Genomic DNA, 20,832 nt, shown 5'->3' with positions numbered 1-20,832 from the left:
AAGAATATAGAAGTAACTGATAATGACAACCAACAATTAATTCATAAACCTTAAATAATCAACATTCAATCCGTAGCTACAGCCCCAGAACAAGGGCGTTTAGCCACTAATCTCTAAGTTGTGTACAAAAGGTACTACATTGGTAGTTTACCCTTTTTTATCTGTGGGCTCCTTCCAACTTCCATTTTACACGTAATTGGCAACATATGAAGGCATATAGCAACCTTCGATGTTACCATGATCATGTGGGCTCCATAGAAATCTACGTGTCCAACTCTTTGTTATCAAATATATTGAAACTGACTAAAAAGGAAAATAAAGCAAATACTTGAAATGGAGGGAAGTAATTCTTTATCTAGATTCTAGAGCTCTAACGAAAAGGAATAATATTTCCAACAAAGTGATGAAAAGTGGCACAAGTAAACCAAAATAACATTGAAAAGAAAATCCACATCTTGGTATTTTATTTCTTGATTTTAAATGTAACCTGATCTTCAAAAGTGTGTTAACCATAAGTTGTTTCAAATTTGGAGGAAAAGGTACTCACACTAAAACGGAAACAAAATACCAATCTCTACCAACACAGTCATCTAAACCTCTAACTTCACTATATTTAGAAGTTGTTACTTTAGCAATCAGCAAGTGCAATAAGCTGATCAACCACAGTTGGGTCTGCAAGGGTACTAGTGTCCCCAAGCTCATCTAACTGCCTGGAAGCAATTTTCCTCAGAATTCTTCTCATTATTTTCCCACTTCTCGTCTTTGGAAGACCTGGTGCCCAATGTATCTTGTCTGGCGCTGCAAAAGCCCCAATCTGACATGTAAAATGGAAAACTTCAAGCAGTAGTAACAACTTCATGCAGTCTCAAATATAAGGAGAATGCTAGTGTACATTCTGCAGTAAAAAATTATATGTTCATATTTATCAGATTAAAAAATAGACCATCTAGCTTAGTTGGTAGAGCGTAAGGCTCTTAATCTTGTGGTCGTGGGTAGGGATGACAATGGAGCAGGGCAGGCGCAAAACAGGGTGGGTAATAGTGTTTGTGGGGCAGTGCGGGTTGGTATTTTTGCGGGGCGGGTACAAAATATTTTTAAAGAAAAATATATGGGGCGGGGCGGGTATGGGTTAGGGTTTTCTTCTTCTTCTTCCATATGTGGAGTTGGATGGAAATATATGTTCACAATCATTATTGGTGTTTCAACTTGTCTGTGCATATAGGTTGTGCAGAATTTGTTTTTTTTGTTACAAATATAACAATTAACAATGTGAGTTAAAAGATGTTAGTGCTTTTAATGATTTTTTAGTCAATTTGGTGATATTTTAATCTTCCAGGTGCCGGCATTGAATAGTTCATGTGATTTAAATAGGTACAAAAGAACATAAAGCTATGCGGGACGGGACGGGTTTACGTGGAGCGTGGCGGGGTGGGGCAAGAAAAAATAATTGTGCTACGCGGGGCTGAGCGGGGTAAAGACTTAAACCCGCACCCGCCCCTCCCATTTGCCATCCCTAGTCGTGGGTTGAAGCCCCATGGTGGGCGTGATAGATTTATCCTTTGTCTTTCGAAAATCGGGACTCATTAGCAGTGCTCTCTAACCTTCTCTTTTTTTTTCTACTTTGGTGTTTGTACAAGCGCATGTATGTTTAAATAGGTAACTCCCCAAAGGAATAAAACTAATAATTCCTTGGTTTTCATTTTATCTTCTCCAAAAATCCAACGCAACCCTTTTTCCAAATATCCTACCCAATACCGTGGGTTTAAGTGTCAAACCCGTCAAGGAGATGACTACTTATGCCAACTACTATTTCGGTACTGAAGTACAGAAGAAAAAAGCAACACACACACAAAAAAACTAGTCTTCTAAGAGATAAGAAGGGCATGGTCCCAACAACATTGCAATGGAAAGACAAGACTCTTAAAGCTTGAAGATTGGCACAAACACTCTTTGTAAAAGTCATAGCTTCAGTCCCATGGCAAGATTTTCTCTTCTTTTTGTTTTCATTTTCAATTAAGTTTGGAGGGTTTTTTGGCAATTTTTATCCCATTTGTAGATAGTATTCAAGTAGCCTGTCTAAAAAAAAAAAAAGGAAAAACACACAATACGCACATGTTGAATTGCCAGAGAGAATGGAACAAATATACCTGATTCCTAACAACCATCACAAGACTTTTTCGCAGGTCATCGCTGTATGGAACACCTTCGACTAGAGTAACAAATGCATATATCCCCTGTCCTTTAACCTTTTACGCAGACTCCAAAAGAACAGATTAGAGTAGAGAAGGGAAAACTCCATTTAAACTCAGACGAGAACTAGACCATGAAAGTACCTCATGCTCCACACCAACCACAGCTGCTTCAGCACACTGAGGATGTGAAACTAGAGCAGATTCCACTTCGGCTGTGCCAATACGATGTCCACTGCATGTGTTAAAAATACTTCATACAACAAACAAGTAGAACTACCAGTTAAACTAGCTATAAGAAATAGTACCTGCAAACTACTCACTTCCAATTGAATTAGCACTATTAAAGATTACTTCCAGCATAAAAGACATTTCAAATTTTCAAAATTGAAAGTTGTAATGACCCTCCAGGTCATTTTTGCCTTAATGCCTCCTTTTCGTCGTTTAGAGCGTTCCTATAGCAACCCCAAGTCATTTATGACTTGCTGGCACTGATTGTTCGATCGCCTAGTCGTTCGTTTGGATTTTGTGTAGCTTTCCATGTTTTAGAAACCTTGAAGCTTGAAAAGTGACTATTAGTCAGTTCATCACGTAAATGGCCTCAAAATGGAATTTTGACAATTCCATCAGCTCCAAAATGGCCAAATTAGGCTAGGAGCGTGGTTGACTCAAGTCCCGAGGCTTTCGGTGCGAGTTTAAACCATTTTTAGCATGTTAGCCTTGAAAACTGGCCAGCGGTTGACTTTGGTCAACATTCTTGGAAAATGTGTCCGAATGAAAATTCTGACAGCGCGATTAGCCTCGGAATGTCGAGTTTGGTCTAGAATGACCTTTCGTTCGACTCCCGAGGCCTCCGGACTCATTCCGAGCCCCTCGTTGGATTTTGGTTTAAAATGGTCTTTGGGAGTGGGACCCACTTTTTATCGAGATGACCTCTGATGGAAATTTCGACTGCTCTGTTGAGTCCGGAATGTCAAATTTAGTAGGGCAGCATATCTATTTTGTTTTTATCGGATTCCGAACGAATTTCAAGCACCCCGTCGGCCGTCGGAGACCTTAAAAAAAAAGATAGGAAAAGTTGAAATCTGGTGCATCCCTTTTAGCGACCAGATTTTGGGCTTTTAACGACCAGATTCGTCTTTTAAAAGACCCATTTTTTTTTTGAGAAAGTTAACATTTTACAGACAAGATACACCAATAGTGTATTCTAGTAGTAGTTACATCTGGGATTTACAGTAAACAAAACCAAAGAAATCTACCACCTATATCCCTCCTAAACTATCTAGAAACTGAGTAATATCCTCCACCTTTTAAAAGACCCATTTCAGCCTCATTCTCAACTTCAAACCTTCATAACTCTCTCATTTCAAGTCCGATTTTAGTGATTCTTAGAGCTATCTTGAGTGGTTTTTCGAGGGGAACGCGTTGGTGTGGTTGGAATTCGTATTTGAAGCTTCGTTGGAGGTAGGAATTATGATTTAGCTGCTGCCATAGATCATTTTCGAGCTCAATTTTTGGAAAATTTTGGAAGATAATTTCTTGGCCATTTTAGGTCCGAATTTGGTGATTCAAGAGCCTAGATTGTGGGGGGGTTTCGTGAGGATCGTCGTGGTGTGGTTGGTTTTAGCCGTTGGACCCTCGTTTCTGGTACAACAACAAACAACAACAACATACCCAGTGGAATCCCACTAGGTGGGGTCTGGGGAGGGTAGAGTGTACGCAGACCTTGCCACTACCTCGTGCGAGGTAGAGAGGCTGTTTCCGGAAGACCCTCAGCTCAGGTACATCAAATCCAAGTAAAAGGCGAGGAAGACGGTGTATATACATACCATCAAATACGAAAGATAATATACAATCAACAAAGGAAGACAATGACATCAATAATCAATGAGAGAAGTGAAACGCAATAAACAACAAAAGGCTATCGATATCACAGACAAGAACTGCAAGTGCAAGACTAGGACTACTACACACGCTAACAACCCCTACCCTAGCAAGGAGAGACAACACGCTAGTCCTACTAACCTTCAACCTTAATACGAGACCTCCACTCCTTCCTATCTAGAGTCATGTCTTCGGTAATGTGAAGCTGAGCCAAGTCCTGTCTAATCACCTCTCCCCAATACTTCTTAGGCCTACCTCTACCCCTCCGCATACCCTCTACAACCAGCCCCTCACACCTCCTCACTGGGGCGTCTGCGCCCCGTCTCTTCACATGACCAAACCATCTCAGTCTCGCTTCCCTCAACTTGTCCACCACAGAGGCCACTTCCACCTTTTCCCGGATAACTTCGTTCCTAATCCTATCACTCCTAGTATGTCCACACATCCATCTCAACATCCTCATCTCCAGAACCTGCATTTTCTGAACATGATAGTTCTTGACTGGCCAACACTCCGCTCCATACAACAAGGCCGGTCTAACTACCACTCTATATAACTTACCTTTAAGTCTAGGTGGAATTTTCTTATCACACAATACTCCAAAGGCAAGCCTCCATTTCATCCAAGCAACCCCAATGCGATGTGTGACATCATCATCGATGTCCCCACTTCCTTGTATTATAGACCCAAGATACTTAAAACTTTCTTTCTTGGGGATGCTCTGTGTGGCAAGTCTCACTTCTACATCTGCCACTCCAACGCATCACTGAATTTGCACCCCAAATATTATGTTTTGGTCCTACTCAACTTAAACCCTTTGGACTCAAGCGTTTGTCTCCACACCTCCAACCTCGCATTAACTCTGTCCCGCGTCTCATCAATCAGTACTATGTCATCCGCAAATAACATACACCATGGGACCTCCTCCTGAATAGACCGCGTCAACTCATCCATCACCAAATCAAATAGAAAAGGGCTAAGGACTGATCCTTGGTGCAACCCCATCTCAACTGGGAAATGTTCCGAGTCACCTCCAACCGTTCTAACCCGAGTCTTGGCTCCGCCGTACATGTCCTTTATCGCCCTAATATAAATCATCGGGACACCTTTAGCCTCCAAGCACCTCCAGAGGACATTCCTCGGTACTTTGTCATAGGCCTTTTCAAGGTCAATGAACACCATATGTAGGTCTCTCTTCCTTTCTCTATATTTTTCTACCAGTCTTCGCATAAGATGAATGGCTTCGGTCGTCGACCGTCCCGGCATGAATCCAAACTGGTTCTCAGAAATGGACACCCCTCTTCTCACCCTCATCTCCACCAGTCTCTCCCAAATCTTCATAGTATGGCTTAGCAATTTGATACCCCTGTAGTTGTTACAGTTCTGGATATCACCCTTGTTCGTATATAACGGAACCATTGTACTCCACCTCCATTCATCAGGCATCTTTGTTGTCCTAAAAATAACACTAAACAACCCAGTCAACCACTCTATACCTGCCTTGTCCGTGCTCTTCCAAAAGTCCACCGGAATCTCGTCGGGTCCGGTCGCTCTTCCCCTGCTCATCCTACTAATAGCACGTATAACCTCCTCGCTCCTAAAACACCTGCAGTACCCAAAGTCCCGAAGTCTTTCCGAGTGTGCCAAATCACCCAACACAATGTCTCCGCCCCCTTCTTCATTTAGAAGTTTGTGGAAGTATCTTCGCCATCTCTGCTTAATGGAGGTGTCATCCACCAATACTTTGCCTTCCTCATCCTTGATACACTTTACTTGGTCCAAGTCACGCGCCTTCCTCTCTCTCGCTTTTGCGAGCCTATACAATTTCTTATCCCCACCTTTGTCCCCCAGCTCGACATACAAGCGCTCGAAAGCTGCCGTCTTAGCCTTCGTAACTGCTAACTTAGCTTCTGTCTTCGCTGTCTTATAGACTTTCTTAAGCGACCACTTCTCTTCCTCGTCTATACACTCCACCAACTTTGTGTATGCAGCCTTCTTCGCTTCCACTTTGCCTTGGACTTCCCCATTCCACCACCAATCTCCTTTACGACCTCCAAATTTACCCATTGATACCCCCAACACCTTTGAAGCAACTTCCCTAATGCAACTAGCTGCTTTGTTCCACATGGTGTCCGCATCCCCGCTATCACTCCAAGCCCCCATTCCACTCAACTTCTCGCCCATCTCCCGAGAAAGGTCAGGAGTCAAGCCACCCCATTTAATCCTCGGTCGATCATATACAATCTTCTTCCTCTTATCCCTCTTAATTTCCAGGTCCATCACCAACAGCTTGTGTTGGGTAGTAACATTTTCACTTGGGATAACCTTGCAGTCCTTAACGAGGCCTCTATCACCCTTCCTAAGGAGTAGGTAGTCTATCTGGGTCTTAGCTACCGAGTTACGAAAGGTAACCATGTGGTTCTCCTTCTTCGGAAAGAATGAGTTAGCAATCACCAACTCAAAAGCCTTAGCGAAATCCAGAAGCGCAGTTCCACCCCCATTTCTCACCCCAAAACCAAAGCCTCCATGAACATCATCAAAGCCATTAGAAATTGCCCCGATATGGCCATTAAAATCTCCACCAATGACAATTTTCTCGGTTATCGGTATACCTCTAACTACCTCATCCAAATCCTCATAAAAGAGCTTCTTGGCCTCCTCTCCCAATCCCACTTGAGGTGCGTAAGCACTAATAACACTCAAAGTACCTCCTCCAATGACTAGCTTAATCAACATCAACCTATCACTGATCCTCCTAACCTCCACCACTTGCTCCCTCAAATCCCCGTCTACTAAAATACCCACTCCATTTCTATCCCTAGAGCCTCCTGAGTACCACAACTTAAACCCGTCGACATCCCGAGCCTTGGAACCTACCCATCTAGTCTCTTGGACACAAGCTATATTAATCTTTCTCTTGTTGAGAATTTTCACTAATTCTAAGGACTTCCCCGTTAGCGAACCTATGTTCCAAGATCCTACCCTCAATTTATGGGAACCCGTACCCCACTTACCACTATTCTCCCTCGTCCTCGGTCTCAACCGAAGACATGACTCAAGACCACCATCAGATACCAAATCCACTTGAAAACTACTGAATCTAATGTAAAATCTACACAGGAATACACTTCAAACAGAAAAAAAAAAATTCAGCAACAGGTGTATACTCTAAAAGACCAGATAGCAACAACTAAACTAAAAGACACGATAACACAACTATATTATACACTGAAGCACTGATCGGAACTATAAAAGAAACAAGCAAGAACTGATCTGAAATATATGAGATGTAGCCCTGATATGAGCTAAAATGCTAATCAGAACCAGCCACAAAAATTTAAACAATCCAAATAATCAGAAGTATTGCACAATGCACAATCAGATGCTTTAAAAATCTACTCCTATGCTATTCAAATTATTGAAAGTAGGGTGTGATTACCTACCAAGCAAGACTAAATTACTTAACACGAGGGTTTCAATGAAGAAAACAAGGTAGATAGAACCTGGTCAGTGGATATGGAGGGCTTCGGTGGTCTTAGGGCTTTTTCCGGCCAGATCTGGTCGGTCTCACCTGTGAATGCCTTGCCTGCACTGGAGTTGGCTGTTCGCAGCAGCGAGAGGTCCTGGAACAACGAAGAACAGAGAAAGAAGCTCGCCGGTCGGAGCTGGTCCTCGCGATGCTTCTGGCCGGCGCAGCCTTCGCTTACCGGCGCGATGAGCGTATCGGCGGCGGCGCCCGATTTCCAACTGGTTTTCGCGGCTGCTCGCTGACCGTCGTTGGTCGGCGCTTCGCCTGAGGGATCGTTGAAGGAGAAGAGGAACGTTGGTGCAGTAGAACGTTGGAAGAGAGAGAGACTAGTCACTTTGTTCACCCTCGTTTCTGGTAATTTCTTGTAAATAGTTGTTGCCATTGTTGTCCTTAGTGTAACTTTGGGTTTTTCGTTGCATGTTCGTGTTGGGACTGTTCCGAGCCCCGAATTGTGTTCCAATTTGGAACACAAGTTCGGGGAGCTGTTTAGAACCTATTTTTGGGGTCAATTCCGGAATTTCCAGCGCGGTCCCACTTTCCCCGTTTTACCCCGAAATTGGTCTGTCTCCATTTCTTGCGATTTTAGTGTCTAAACAACCGTAATAACGTTGTGATTCTATTTTTGATAGTGTGGCAGCGTTCCAAAGGCATTCGAAAAGGGAAAGCTCCGAAAAAGTGATTTTGGAGCACGCGTGATCAGCCTACAGGTAGGCTACAGCCTACCCTCTCTTAGATTGAGCTCGAGAATGTGAATGCATGTCGATTAGTTGGGATTTGGGTTGGGTAGTTATTGAATCATGCATAGGTGATTAGAAATCATGTTTTCAGCCTATTTCGAGAATTATCGGGTAATTGTGAGTATGCTATGTGTTATTAATTGACCCTCTTTGCTATGTGGAGTATATGTAGGCTTGATTACTGTTTATTGAAGCATGTTGGGCCTTAGTTTAAGTTTGACTAGGACTTGCCTTAGAAATGCATGATTCGAAATCGATAGGCCTTAGTTTTACCCCGATGTCGCTCGGCCGACTTAGATCCCTGTAGACTGGTGTACCAGACTTAAGTCTAATAGTTTGGGCCTTAGCTAGGCGATACGCTTGCTCCGACGATAGTTATCCTTATTTCTCCGATACTACGGCTTCACGAGTTACGTCGGCGACATTGGGTTTCCGCTCCGCGATTTGAAGTTGGTTTTCGATTCGGTTCCAAAGACTTACATTGATTGGCTAAGTGTGGACGGCGTTCCACGGACATTTATGATTATGGATCGATTGGGACTCTTTCAGCAGCTACATTGGCACCTTTGTCGGTCATCCGAATCTAAGCTCCGGCCTCGGCCTCATTGATATCTTCGAAGGGCATCCGATTCAAGGTCCAGCCTCGATCTTACGGATACTTATATAGAGCATCCGGTTAGAGGTCCAGCCTCAGTTAGTTGATTCTTGTGATTGGTTACTTGAATACTTCTGGAGAGCATCCGGTTAGAGGTCCGGCCTCAGTTACTTGATACTTGTGATTGGTTACTTGGGTACTTCTGGTGAGCATCTGGTTCGAGGTCCACCCTTCGTACTGTTAGATTCTACTAATTGGGGTTGAGGTTCTGGTTCAATGTTCTCCGGTCTTGGGTTCTCAGATGCAGTTCTCTTTAGTTATAGTTATTCTGTGTACTCGTCGGGCTTATGGGGGTCCGTTCGGGTTTTTATTTAAACTTGCGCACGAGTTTACTTTCTGGGCTTATAGGGGTCCAGTTAAGTGTAGTTAGCTTATAAATTACTTTAGTTAGTTCTTTCTACACTCGTGTGCATTCCATTGTTTACTTAGACTTCCGTTCTTGACCTCTGTTTGTGTTAATCCTTCTTTTCATATTGCCTTTACTTTTCAAGTTCACTCGGCCTATAGTACCTGTTGTTTTGGTATTCATACTACGCTCTGCATCTGTTTTCGTGATGCAGGTCCGAGCACCAGTGGCCAGCGTTCATATCCAGCTTGGAGCAATTTGATCCGGAGACGGGGGTGAGTATATGGCGTTTTGTACTATTTCAGTCTCCATCTGTATATAGACTTGTCTTTTGCCTTTCAAGACAGTACAGTTTCTGTGGTCCACTTTTGGGACTTGTACTCGTTTTGTTAGTAGCTCTGTACTAATGACTTTCAGGTTCTAGGAAGAATCTTTACTTGTATATATATGTTTTGGTTTGCTTCCGTCTGTTTATATTGTTATCTTAAATTTTGTCTACTCTTGTTTAGTTTCTGCCCTCAAACCCATTACTTGTTGTTCCGGGTTACGGGTTGGCTTACCTACTGGTGGGTTATAGTAGGTGCCATCATGGCTCGAGAAATCGAGCCGTGACAGTTACCCATGCAGTTTCCCAAAGGAATTTCCTTTGTTCCTCTTATTCTTTCAAACTCTAATTAGGCTCTGAGAATATGAAAATTCATATGCAAACTATACCTCACATTAATCACATCATCTACTCTTCCAGTGAGCCAGTAGTAACCATCTTTGTCCCTGAAACAGAAATTTGAACATGACAAAGGAAAAATCAGTCAAAACTGCTTCAAGTAATCAGAAGGAAAACAAATTATGCTTTTACGTCCCTATGACAATGTATATAGACAACAAGGAGTGTACTTCAGTAGAAAATACCTGCTGCAGCCATCACCACTGAAATAATAGCCAGGGAAGGCACTAAAATATGTGGTTTCATATCTCTCGTGATCCCCATGAAGTGTTCGGAATGCCCCAGGCCACGAGCTTTTCACGCACAGATACCCACTGCACTCACCTTCAATCTCAACACCTTTCTCATCCACTATTACTGGCTGCATGATTTTAGACATCATGATCATATGTTGGAGAAAGCGCAAGGACCATATTTTAGAGGGTTTTCCTTGATCCACATTATCATGATAAATAAAGAAACAAGTGTTGCATGACTCCAGGAGTCATCATGTTTTAAATCTTAAATATATATTGTGTGGCATGGGTGACACAATCACATACTTGGACATTGGCTTCTACAATAATATCATCCTACAAGAGGAAACACATAAAACCTCCCATAAATTTGACAGCACAACTTACTTTAGCACTTAAACTACACGGGCGTTTAAATACCCCCAACATCTTTCAAGTGATTTAAACACCCCCTAAGGGATGACATGGCAGAGAGAGCGAGTGTACTCTACTAAAAGCGCGTGAAAAAAAAGGCTGAATTTTGTAAGCTCCTACGCAGGCCTTTTTTTATTGGTCAATATATAACTAATAGTTTATATAGTTTCTCTTGATATATTTACTCTTTAAAAAATATGTAAGTTTTCTTATTTAGAGGTAAATGAAATTTGTGGGTCCCTTTTTAATTTCTTTGAAAAAAAATTCTTTTCATTTTGTTGTCTTCCTCAATACACCTCTTTCTCCATTGAAACACCTCCTCCTTCATCTTCATCCCCACCTCTATCCACAATTTTCATTTCACTAGTCCTTTAATAATTTGTAATATTCAATACCAATGACATTTTATTGACGTCGATTTCACTCTATATTATTGATGTCGATTTTACAAATGTAAACTTTCTTCAATTTTTTTTTTTTTGATTTGCACCGGATGTCCGAGTCTCTTTGAGCCCCGACTAATCCCGGGGGTGCACAGGCCCTCGGCAAGGAGTTTCACGCAAGTGCACCACGGTTAATTCAGGTTTTACCCAGTCCGATGGCCCTCAGAAATTGTTTGCACCTAGTGGGTTTCAAACTTGAGACCTTGAAAGGGAGCAAACCCCAAGGCTCAAGTCAATTGCCAGCAGGCCAACCCCTGAGGGTTTAAACTTTCTTCAATTTTGAGTGACCCATTTTGATTTCTAGATCCATTCAAATATTTCTCATAGTTCGATGAAGATAATGTGAATATTATAGTGAATTTTCTTCTTTAAAGTTATTTAAAAAAATGTTGAATAGTGAAGAAGAAGAAAAGAAAGTATTGAAGATTGAAATGGTGAACAACAAGGAAGAAGAAAGAGAGGGGGGGCAGTATAAATTTATAAATTAATTAATTGGTGTAATTAATTTTAAGAAGTGTTTGAGAAAAAATGGTGAATAAGTAAAAAAGAAATAAAAATCAATGATGTGGTGCCTACATGGTTATGATGTGATGCTTACGTGGCTATGATGTGGCAGGTGAGAGTGGTGTTATGATCTCAGGTGGAAAAAATCACTTCAAAGTTGTTAAGAGGGGTATTTAAACGCCCGTGTAGTTTAAGTGCTAAAGTAAGTTGTGCGGCCAAGTTTAGGGGTTTTTTTTTATGTGTTTTCTCTTCCTACAATACAAAATAAAAATTGGTTTCTAATCATACTTGGTGATCTGTTTATTATCTAAAGTAGGTACCTGGACTCCAAAGAAAGGAAAAGTAGCAGAACCAGGTTTCTGCGGCCACGCTCCTGGTAAAGGAGTAATCTAGAAGGAAATAATTAAGACTGAAGTAAGATATTAATTTTTCGGTGAGTGATAATAATGTTGAAATAAGCAGTAACTGAGAGACCATGAAGCCACCGGTTTCTGTTTGCCACCATGTATCAGATATGGGGCACCTTGCATCACCTATCACATTGAAAAACCACCTGCTCAAAGACAAACAGAAACTTGAAGAAGGCAGCTCGTGGATGTCTTATTTAGAGGAAAAAGAACACACAAAAGATCTATATGTATAGTTGACACCTCCATGCACTTGGATTGATAGGCTCACCCACACTTCCAAGCACCCGTAAAGATTTGCGTGAATATCGAGAGACATGCTGAAAAGTCAAATAAACAAATATATATATATATAAGCTATGCCACTTGTATTTGTTGATATTAAGTTATAATCAATGTTTTAAAAAGCAAAAGCATGGAGTTCTATTTTTTCTATTTGATGAAATAAGTATATTATTATATGAATGGGAACACCTCACAGACAAGGTGCATATATAAAGCATGAATTAATATGAATAACATCCAATCATCTGTAGTCTATGTTACTCGAACTCTTCAAAAATACAAGCGGATGCATGTCGGACCCTTTAGTGCATTTTCGGAGGATCCAACGCGGGACATACAGTTGAACAAGGGATACACAAGGATGAATAAGGTAAATTATCTTTCCACTCTTTTAGAAAGATTACATTGACATTTCCTTGTTTTATTCATTTCCAAGTATCTTTCTTAATAGATGAAATCTTTTACCTTTTCTTTTTGGATAAAGTCTTAAATTTCATTCAAAGAAGAGCAAAACATGCCCGTATACAAGAAGTATACCAAAAAGATAACCTTAGAAAAGATATGGTTCTAGAAAAGACACCCAATATTTTGTACATCCTCATGGGAGCACCACGAAGAAATAAGGGATAAGGGGCTATTCCTCAAGTATACGAAATCCTTACTCCCACAATGCTCTCCTACTTTTCTCTCCGCATAGTCCATATAAGTTCTAGCGGAGCAACATCCCATGTTAAACATTGTTTCTTTCATAGTGTTCTCATCACTCACTCAAGTTCAAACTATCTCATAATTTCCCACCACAAATGAGATGTTATCCAATATACAAAGGAGGTGATTCACATCTTTAGTTGAGTCTTCACACATGATGCACCAACATAAGTAACCTTCCTCTTCCGCAAGTTCTCTACTATCAAGATCACTCCTTGCGCAACTAACCAAGTTAGAAAACACGCTTTCTCGGTATCCTAAGGATCCATATAAAGATATGTCAAAAAGTTCACTCCTTAATCAAAAGCTTCTCGTACTTGACACAAAAGTCTTCATTTCCATGCCCCTAACTCCATACATCTTGAATATCCTATGAATTTCTTTGTTGGTGAAGCAAATCGACCAAAATATGAAATTCTTCAACCTCCCAATTTTGCAAGTTTCTCCCAAACCTCAAAAATCTTAAAATCACTTCTATCCATTGTGGACTCAATAATTGTAGGATTGATGTGTTTTTTGTGCATGAAATTCTTAGATGTTTGGAAATGTAATTCTCAAAATGTTGTTCCACCACCATCCATGTCTCCAAAAACTCATCCTATTCCCATCACTTATCTTGAATGAAATATTCCCATAAAGTTCATTTCTCATATAAGAGTTAAAGTAGTTTGTTAAGCTCTCTATTACCCAATATTGCAAATTTCTCGTGAACTCGTACGAAAGCACAAAAAGTGCCTCAGATACAAGAAACTATATGTCATGGACAAATATAAAATGCCTTTCCATCAAATCAATTCTTCAAGTATATAAATAATCATGAATGCCAAGCCATTTCCTTGAGTTATATTTTCAGGCTTTTCATGCATGCTACATGATACCTCAATAGGACTTAAGCTCTTGTACAAAGCCAATGAGCGCTTGTTGTTTGCGTAACCACTAGACCAGCTCTATAATTGCCCTTTAAACGATGGTAATTCTAACTACATACAACGAAAAGTACATTCGCAGTACCGAAAACAACCATCTAGATATCAATGAAAATAAGTAGACATATACTTGCCTCGTCTCCCTCACGCATCAGAGATCTCACCAGTGTTGGAGCTGTGTAAAATATTGAAACCTTATACTTATCAACAATATCCCAACAACGCCCGACATCAGGATAATTTGGGGCCTACAAATAAAAATAACAAAATGTTAGAAAGAAGATGCTAGGCAAGTGGAAGCCCTGCCTTCACAAGGTTACACATTTTTATCAAACTGTATGTTGTTCCCAATTTGTATTAAAGATTGTGAGTAATTCATGGAAAATCATTTTATGTATTAGATTTCTCCCTTTTGGCGATCTGCTCGTATACGAGATATTTCTCATTATTAATAAAACTATTTAATTTATAGAAAAAATGGAAATACAAGAGAAAGAAAACTAAAATTAAATTATTCAAACTTGTCTTTTATTTAAACTACTTTTGCTAAATGCTTTCACTTAATCAAGATATATTTGGACAAACAGGTTATGTTTGGTAATAATAAAATAAATACCCCTTCAAAAACCACAACAGTTGCCCCATTTAGCAAAGGTCCATAGGTTACATAACTATGCCCAGTAATCCAACCACAGTCAGCTGTACACCTACAAATATTGAAAATATCCAAGTAAAATGCATTTCAAGAATTTTGACCTAGTTTTAGAATAATGAACTAAAGTATAGAAGAAAGAGTAGTTCTTGGAATTACCAATATATGTCTGTCGGCTTGTAGTCAAATGCATACTTGAATGTAGTAGCAGTGTACACCATATATCCTCCCGTTGTATGCAAGACACCCTTAAAATAAAATGAAAAATATAAGGCATTAAAGATGTGAAAAAAAAGAGTGCAACTCCAAGAAGCATGAAACCTTAGGCTTTCCGGTACTCCCACTAGTGTAAAGCAGGAAAAGGGGATCTTCCGCATCAACCCACTCCACATCACATGTTACTGGATATTTCAGAATAACATCCTGGAACCACGCAAGCAAATTGGACTCAACTGATCAATAAGAAGTGAAATCCAGAAGGAATACAAGAGCTTAGCAGCCTAATGTTGACTGTATGGTCCAGATATACAATTGTCATGCACATTGGACTATAAAAATAAGGTAAATTGACAAGACACACACAAGGAGAAGAGTTGTCATCCAAAAAAATAAGGAGAAGACAACAATGAAAAACATAAAAAATGTTTGCAGTTGTGACACCCAACATAACTGTGTGCTCATTAACAGAATCCACAATTACTTAATATATCTGCCAGACAACCAAGCTCATTACAAAATTCAGAGTTTTGTACATATATCTTGCAAGCAATAACTCTTCTGAACATCTGCAGAAATCGACATTACAATTAGAAAATGAAAAATATTTACATGAATCCCAACTATGAGGAACAAAAGAATATAAGAAAGGTATGTCTGAGAGAGATCTCTGCAACTACAGAAGCTTCAAAGTTAAAGGGGTATCAATTCTCTAATTAAGCTAGGTATTGCTAACCTGCCACCAAATGTCTCTCCCCTTGGTCCATTTAGTCATTGCCTTTTTCATTGCTGAATCATTTTCATATGTCAAACACACATCTGCATGGTGAAATAAGAAATGGAGATGGAAACCTATAAACCCTTGTAATGTAAAAATATGTTTGTAAAAATAGATTTCCAGTTAATGAAAAAGAGATGGATATTGGGTGCATAGTCCAGAGTTTCAAACTGTGCGCTAGCTGGCCCTCGGTGATTTCTTAGTTATAAACCAAAAAAAAGATGTATATAATCAACCAAGTTTCTACACCGGCCTCCTTCACCCTCAACAATATCAATTACTATTGTGAACACAAAAACCTATCTCTAAAGTGGAGCCTAGTTTAAGCTATCAAACAAGTGATGATTGAATGAAAAGAAAAACCACTAGTAGGGATATGGATGGAGTCTCGCTCAGTAAAGAGAGTTGTAGGCAAGAAGCAATTCCCTATCTTGGCCGCGGGCAAGCTTCCTTAGAAGACTCTGAAGCTTTTTCCTTTTTTAGAGAGTCGGTCTATTTTTCGATAAAGTGAATGCTTGAATAAATACTCCTACACACATACATGGTTTTCTACGAGAAAAGGCATCCAACGCAGTCAGGCAAGTAAGCACCACATTGTTAACATTCTCTCTCGTATTCTAGTATATGACGTACCAACTAATGCAAATTGTCCTTGTCACTTTTTTTTTTTTGAGAAAGATTGTCCTTGTCACTTTGTTCTCAACTCTTCTCACCTCCTGGGCGAGACAAGCTACCTTTAGCTAGGAGCCTCTTTTCCTTCTGCTCAGCTCCCCGAAAACAACGTTTGATTTGCATGTGTTAAGCATATAGCTAACGTTTCTTCTGAGCCAGGATCAAACTCTTCTTTTGAGTATGATTGGGTTTCTATGCTTTTCCCAGATAATGAAAGACTCTGTTCGGCTCGATAGGTGGCAAGCTCAGAACAAGAGGATAAAGACAAGGGGGAAGTTTAGTTATTAAGTTCCTTTATTAAGGTAAGGATAAGATAAAGAGAGGAAATATATATATAACTATTATTTAGTTAGACTAGTGTCCAATAGCTAAAGAAAGTGAAAGAAGTAGAATCAAGCCATTCATCTGAAAAAAGCTTTTTGCTTTATTTGCCCAATGGGCTGAATGGAGGAAGGAATGCGTTTTTGAGTTTGATTGGTGGAGATGGATCCAGCGACTGCTGAAAGACTCAAAAAAAAATAAAAAACATCGATACCGACGGCAGCAAACCCTGGATGCCCCGGACCATTTTGAAGCGTTGGCTAAGATCAAGCTCATCTATCTCATGAGATAGATGCTGTCTTTTTGGTCTTGGGGCAATCCCGGCAACCCCATGCCGAAGAAAGTAGCCAACTATCATCAACCAGAAGCCACTCTCCGGGAACCCACTTCGGACTACTTATTCCCATTGAGTGTTATATACTCCCCTATGTCTTGTATATTCGGGAGTACTTTAGCATCTTCAATAGTCAACATTCCTTTTGCATATCCATAGTTTTTCAATAGGCTTCTGTACTTTCTAGAAGAAGCAGATGATAAGGCAACCTTCAAAGTAGATAGCATCACCCAGTGATTCCAAAGAGATTCATGAGCATATATTCCAGAGTTTGTTACCGCATAAGAGATGTTTATATTCTGTTTCATGCTTCTTTAAGCAGTTTGAACCACTTGTGATGCTCTCTTTATTTGTATGTTGATGCTCAATAATTTGATCTCAATTCATTCATGAGACCTAACCTAAAGCAAAATATGTATACCCCTTTATGAAGAATCATTTACTGCCATTGCCAGTTATTAGCTCTCCGTTCTTCTTAATAAGTCTTCCCATTCAATATTTGCATCATCCCCAATGATAAACCAAGAGAAATGAGCAACATCAGGCCAAATGGGTAATGCCACATCTTGGGTGGGGGCTAATATTGCTTGCTACTCTAAATTACCATCAGTGTTGACATATGACCACGTATCTGTGCAAATAACATTCTAATTGGTCTTCAACTTGAAGAGTAAATGTTGTCCAACCAATCAACATTAGTTCAATTAGGCTGAAATCTCTTTACTCCCTGGACTTATGTTGTGAATGTAAAGTCTACACATCTCCCTTTTGCTGATGGTGTAAAGCACAAATAGTAAATTATAAACAATATATGCCCTGTACAAGTATGACGATCAGACTGATCAAATTGGACAGTCCAAGATCCTATCTTGTTCTCTTAAACCCTCCACTTTGTGTAATGATTTTTTACATGGATTAATTATTTTGAAATTGGTAACATGATTTTTTACATGGATTAATTTGCCCGTTTAATCAGGAAATGGAAATCACAATGCATCGCTTGACATCCGATCAATAATCTACTAAGACGCCACTGTCCTAAAACTTCACCACTGTATGAAAAACTATGATACTTATTTGTAATGAGGTAGATAATTTTATTGTTAATTTGAAAATCTCCTCTATACAAGTAACAAAAACATACCCAGTGAAATCCCACAGGCCACAAGTGAGGTCTGGGGAGGGTAGAATGTACACAGACCTTACCACTACCTCGTAGAGGTAAAGAAACTGTTCCAAAAGACCATCAGCTCAGATGTCCTCTATACGAGTAGTATATGAAAAAATAGAGAATCTACAACATAATATGAATCTCCACAAACAACACCCAATCTTCTGTACACATTGGAATTTAATGGGTGCACCAAAAAGAAATTAGGAATGAATGGTTATTCCTCAAATGTGCATAGTCGTTCTTTACCCATCAAAAGCTCTCCTATTTCTTTACATCCACAAAACCCACGTAAGTGCTAGTAGGAAACATCCCACTTTTTGATACGACAATTTGATTTACGAGTAGACAAGTGAGTTGCTAACCAATTTACAAGATATTTGACTGGTGCAAATTACTTCCTGCACCATGAAAGTCCACTTTGTTCATTTGTGAAATAAATTTTTGGGAAGATATGGTTTATCCCAGTAAGAAAGCATATTCTAGTTAATTCGTTAGTGATTAAAATAATCAACACACGTGAATCCCAATTGACAGCCACAAAAATTGAAGTTGTCAACAAAAGATAATGACAAGGAACATATAATGATGGGTTTGACAAGCGTTCAATATTTGGCTCATGAAATTATAATAAGTGTTTGCTACAAATTGCACTATAAAAATATTGAGAAAATTAAATGAAAATAGAGATTTGATTATCTTCTCACCTGTAACGATGCCCTTCCGAGCAGATTCTAGAAGGGCACTATCAACAATTTCTTTGAGATAAATAATCTTGGACCCCCTCCTAACAGCATTGCATGTTATGACAACCTTCGGTCTGCAATCTATGATCCTTTGAGCAAGAGATTCAGCTGAGAAACCAGCAAACACAACCTGAAGTATAAAACAACCTGGATTATGATGTTTCCTACCCTATGTATCTAGTGATTACAAAGGAGGACGATATGAAATGTTGTTTGCTCAAATTAAAGGTCATTGTTCACTTAGTAAGAATCAATTTGACAATTTTATGGAGTGAAATTGGACGATAACTTATGTGTGGTTTTAAAGACAAATATAGGCATTGGAATGCAACGCTAAGAAGAAAGCTTTAAAAAGAATCCAAATTTAAATGAAAAAACAAGTCCAAAGATGATGAAGATTTAACTCAAAAAGGGGAGCGAACATTCAATTTGAAACAAAAGAGAATATAAATTAGACTAACTATTACCGAGTGAATGGCACCAATACGAGCACAAGCAAGCATTGCAATTGGTAGCTCCATAAGCATGGGTAAGTAGATGACAACTGCATCACCCTTGTGAACTCCAACATCTTTCAAATAATTTGCTAGCTGGTAAAAAACAATATTAGAAACTTGTACTATATTTTTGCACATTGTTTTATAAGAGGAAAAATTTAAATATATAAGTTTGTATGTGGAACAGGACGAAGAATGCAAAAGAAAACCTGGCAAACTCTAGCCAAGAGTTGATTGTACGTCATAGAACTATCAAGACCAGGTTCATTTCCTTCCCAGTAAATTGCTGTTTTGTCACCCTTTCCAGACTCGATGTTTCTATCCAAGCAGTTGTAGCAGATATTTGTCATTCCACCCTTGAACCACTGTTAAGAAACAATGGCGGACACTAAGAAAAACAAAAGTTGGTAACAAGTTTTGAGAGATAAAATGGATAGGTCACTGACCTCGATCTTGATTTTCCCCTTTCGAACATCAAAATTCTCATGGTAAACCTGCTGGCCCCATTTCTCTCTCCAGTAAAATTCTGATGCAATGTCAGACCAGAATCCTGAGGGATCGTGGACCGACCTTTGATACATCTCCAAATACTAAACAGAAGATTGAAGGGTCAAAATTTTCCATGATAAGGTCTAATCGGAAGCAAGTCTTAGATAGATAGATTGAAGAAAAGATGATGAGGTATGGAAGGAACCTTCTGAGGAGAAGAAACATGAGCCTGGCTAGAGAAATCTTCGCTGGGAAAGACGAGATCATCCTCCTCGGAAGCAAGTGCCTCGCCTAAGATAAGAGCATTCAATCTGGTTATCCTGCCGGCTCCGGAAGGCAACTGGGCCATGGATTCCACATGGCGCAAGTGATTGGATGTCGTCAAGTTCTTCCTTGGACTAACAGTAGTCGATGACGACAATGAAGCAGTGAACGGGTCTTCCATCCTCACCAAGGGACTGCCTCCGAATTCAGACGGTAAGCGAGAAAGGAACGTGAAGGAAGGCCTCTTGACGCTGATTGACGGTCTGTTCAGCGGGAACTTGGCAGTGGGAGAGATCGGAAACAGAGATTTTGAAGTATAAATACAGCTAGTACTGTTAATAATAGTGGTATTGCTGCTATGATGGGTCATCCTTCCTTCCATAACTATTTTTATGGTGCTTCCCTATTTAGCAGGGAATACGGAAAAAATAATGAAGCTGAAAAAACTTCTTCTGTGCCTTTAAGTTCTTTGTTTTTATTATTTTAGGAAAATGGATTAAAATCTCTATAACTTGTTTTGTTGTTTTCATACTCTAATCAATAAATGGCTAAAATTGCCTTTTGTTTTCAATTTCGGCTTAAGAAAGTTTTGAATTCGTCCAATAATACGATGAATCCGCCAATGAAGACAAAATGATAATGAAGAATCTCCCATTAAAGGAAATTTCATCAATATGATATTTTTAGCATGGAAGATTAAGTTTT

General features: G+C 39.6%; 1 protein-coding gene across 2 annotated transcripts; it reads right to left on the bottom strand.

Annotated features, from left to right (window-relative positions):
- Positions 1-435: 435 nt before the first annotated feature.
- LOC125846812 (acetyl-coenzyme A synthetase, chloroplastic/glyoxysomal-like) lies at positions 436-20,566 on the bottom strand. Of its 2 annotated transcripts, none has more exons than XM_049526427.1 (18): positions 20,069-20,566; positions 19,821-19,964; positions 19,584-19,739; positions 19,345-19,467; positions 18,839-19,007; positions 15,592-15,674; positions 14,961-15,062; positions 14,799-14,887; positions 14,604-14,694; positions 14,122-14,235; positions 12,312-12,388; positions 12,136-12,214; positions 11,982-12,050; positions 10,250-10,425; positions 10,055-10,111; positions 2,334-2,424; positions 2,148-2,246; positions 436-814 (listed from the first exon to the last, which is right to left on the bottom strand). In XM_049526427.1, exons 1-18 carry the CDS (start codon positions 20,507-20,509, stop codon positions 629-631), a joined length of 2,346 nt encoding a protein of 781 aa, XP_049382384.1. In that variant the 5' UTR covers positions 20,510-20,566; the 3' UTR covers positions 436-628. The 2 variants fall into 2 exon arrangements, with proteins under 2 accessions (XP_049382384.1, XP_049382385.1); XM_049526428.1 differs by having other exon boundaries at positions 436-798.
- Between the last annotated feature and the right edge of the window lie 266 nt (positions 20,567-20,832).

This window comes from Solanum stenotomum, chromosome 12 (genome assembly GCF_019186545.1).
Source record: "Solanum stenotomum isolate F172 chromosome 12, ASM1918654v1, whole genome shotgun sequence".
In the NCBI taxonomy this organism is placed as follows: Eukaryota; Viridiplantae; Streptophyta; class Magnoliopsida; order Solanales; family Solanaceae; genus Solanum; species Solanum stenotomum.
This window is presented reverse-complemented; position numbering and strand designations above follow the sequence as displayed.

Bases quoted from the DNA above. Each gene is read 5' to 3' on its own strand.
- LOC125846812 (XM_049526427.1), bottom strand. From the start codon at position 20,509: ATGGAAGGAAGGATGACCCATCATAGCAGCAATACCACTATTATTAAC. The intron at 14,236-14,603 runs GTATTTATTTTA...TTTTATTTGTAG, and splicing joins CTGTTGTGGTTTTTGAAGGG to GCCCCAAATTATCCTGATGT. The intron at 12,215-12,311 runs GTGTCAACTATA...GTCTTTGAGCAG, and splicing joins ATCAATCCAAGTGCATGGAG to GTGGTTTTTCAATGTGATAG.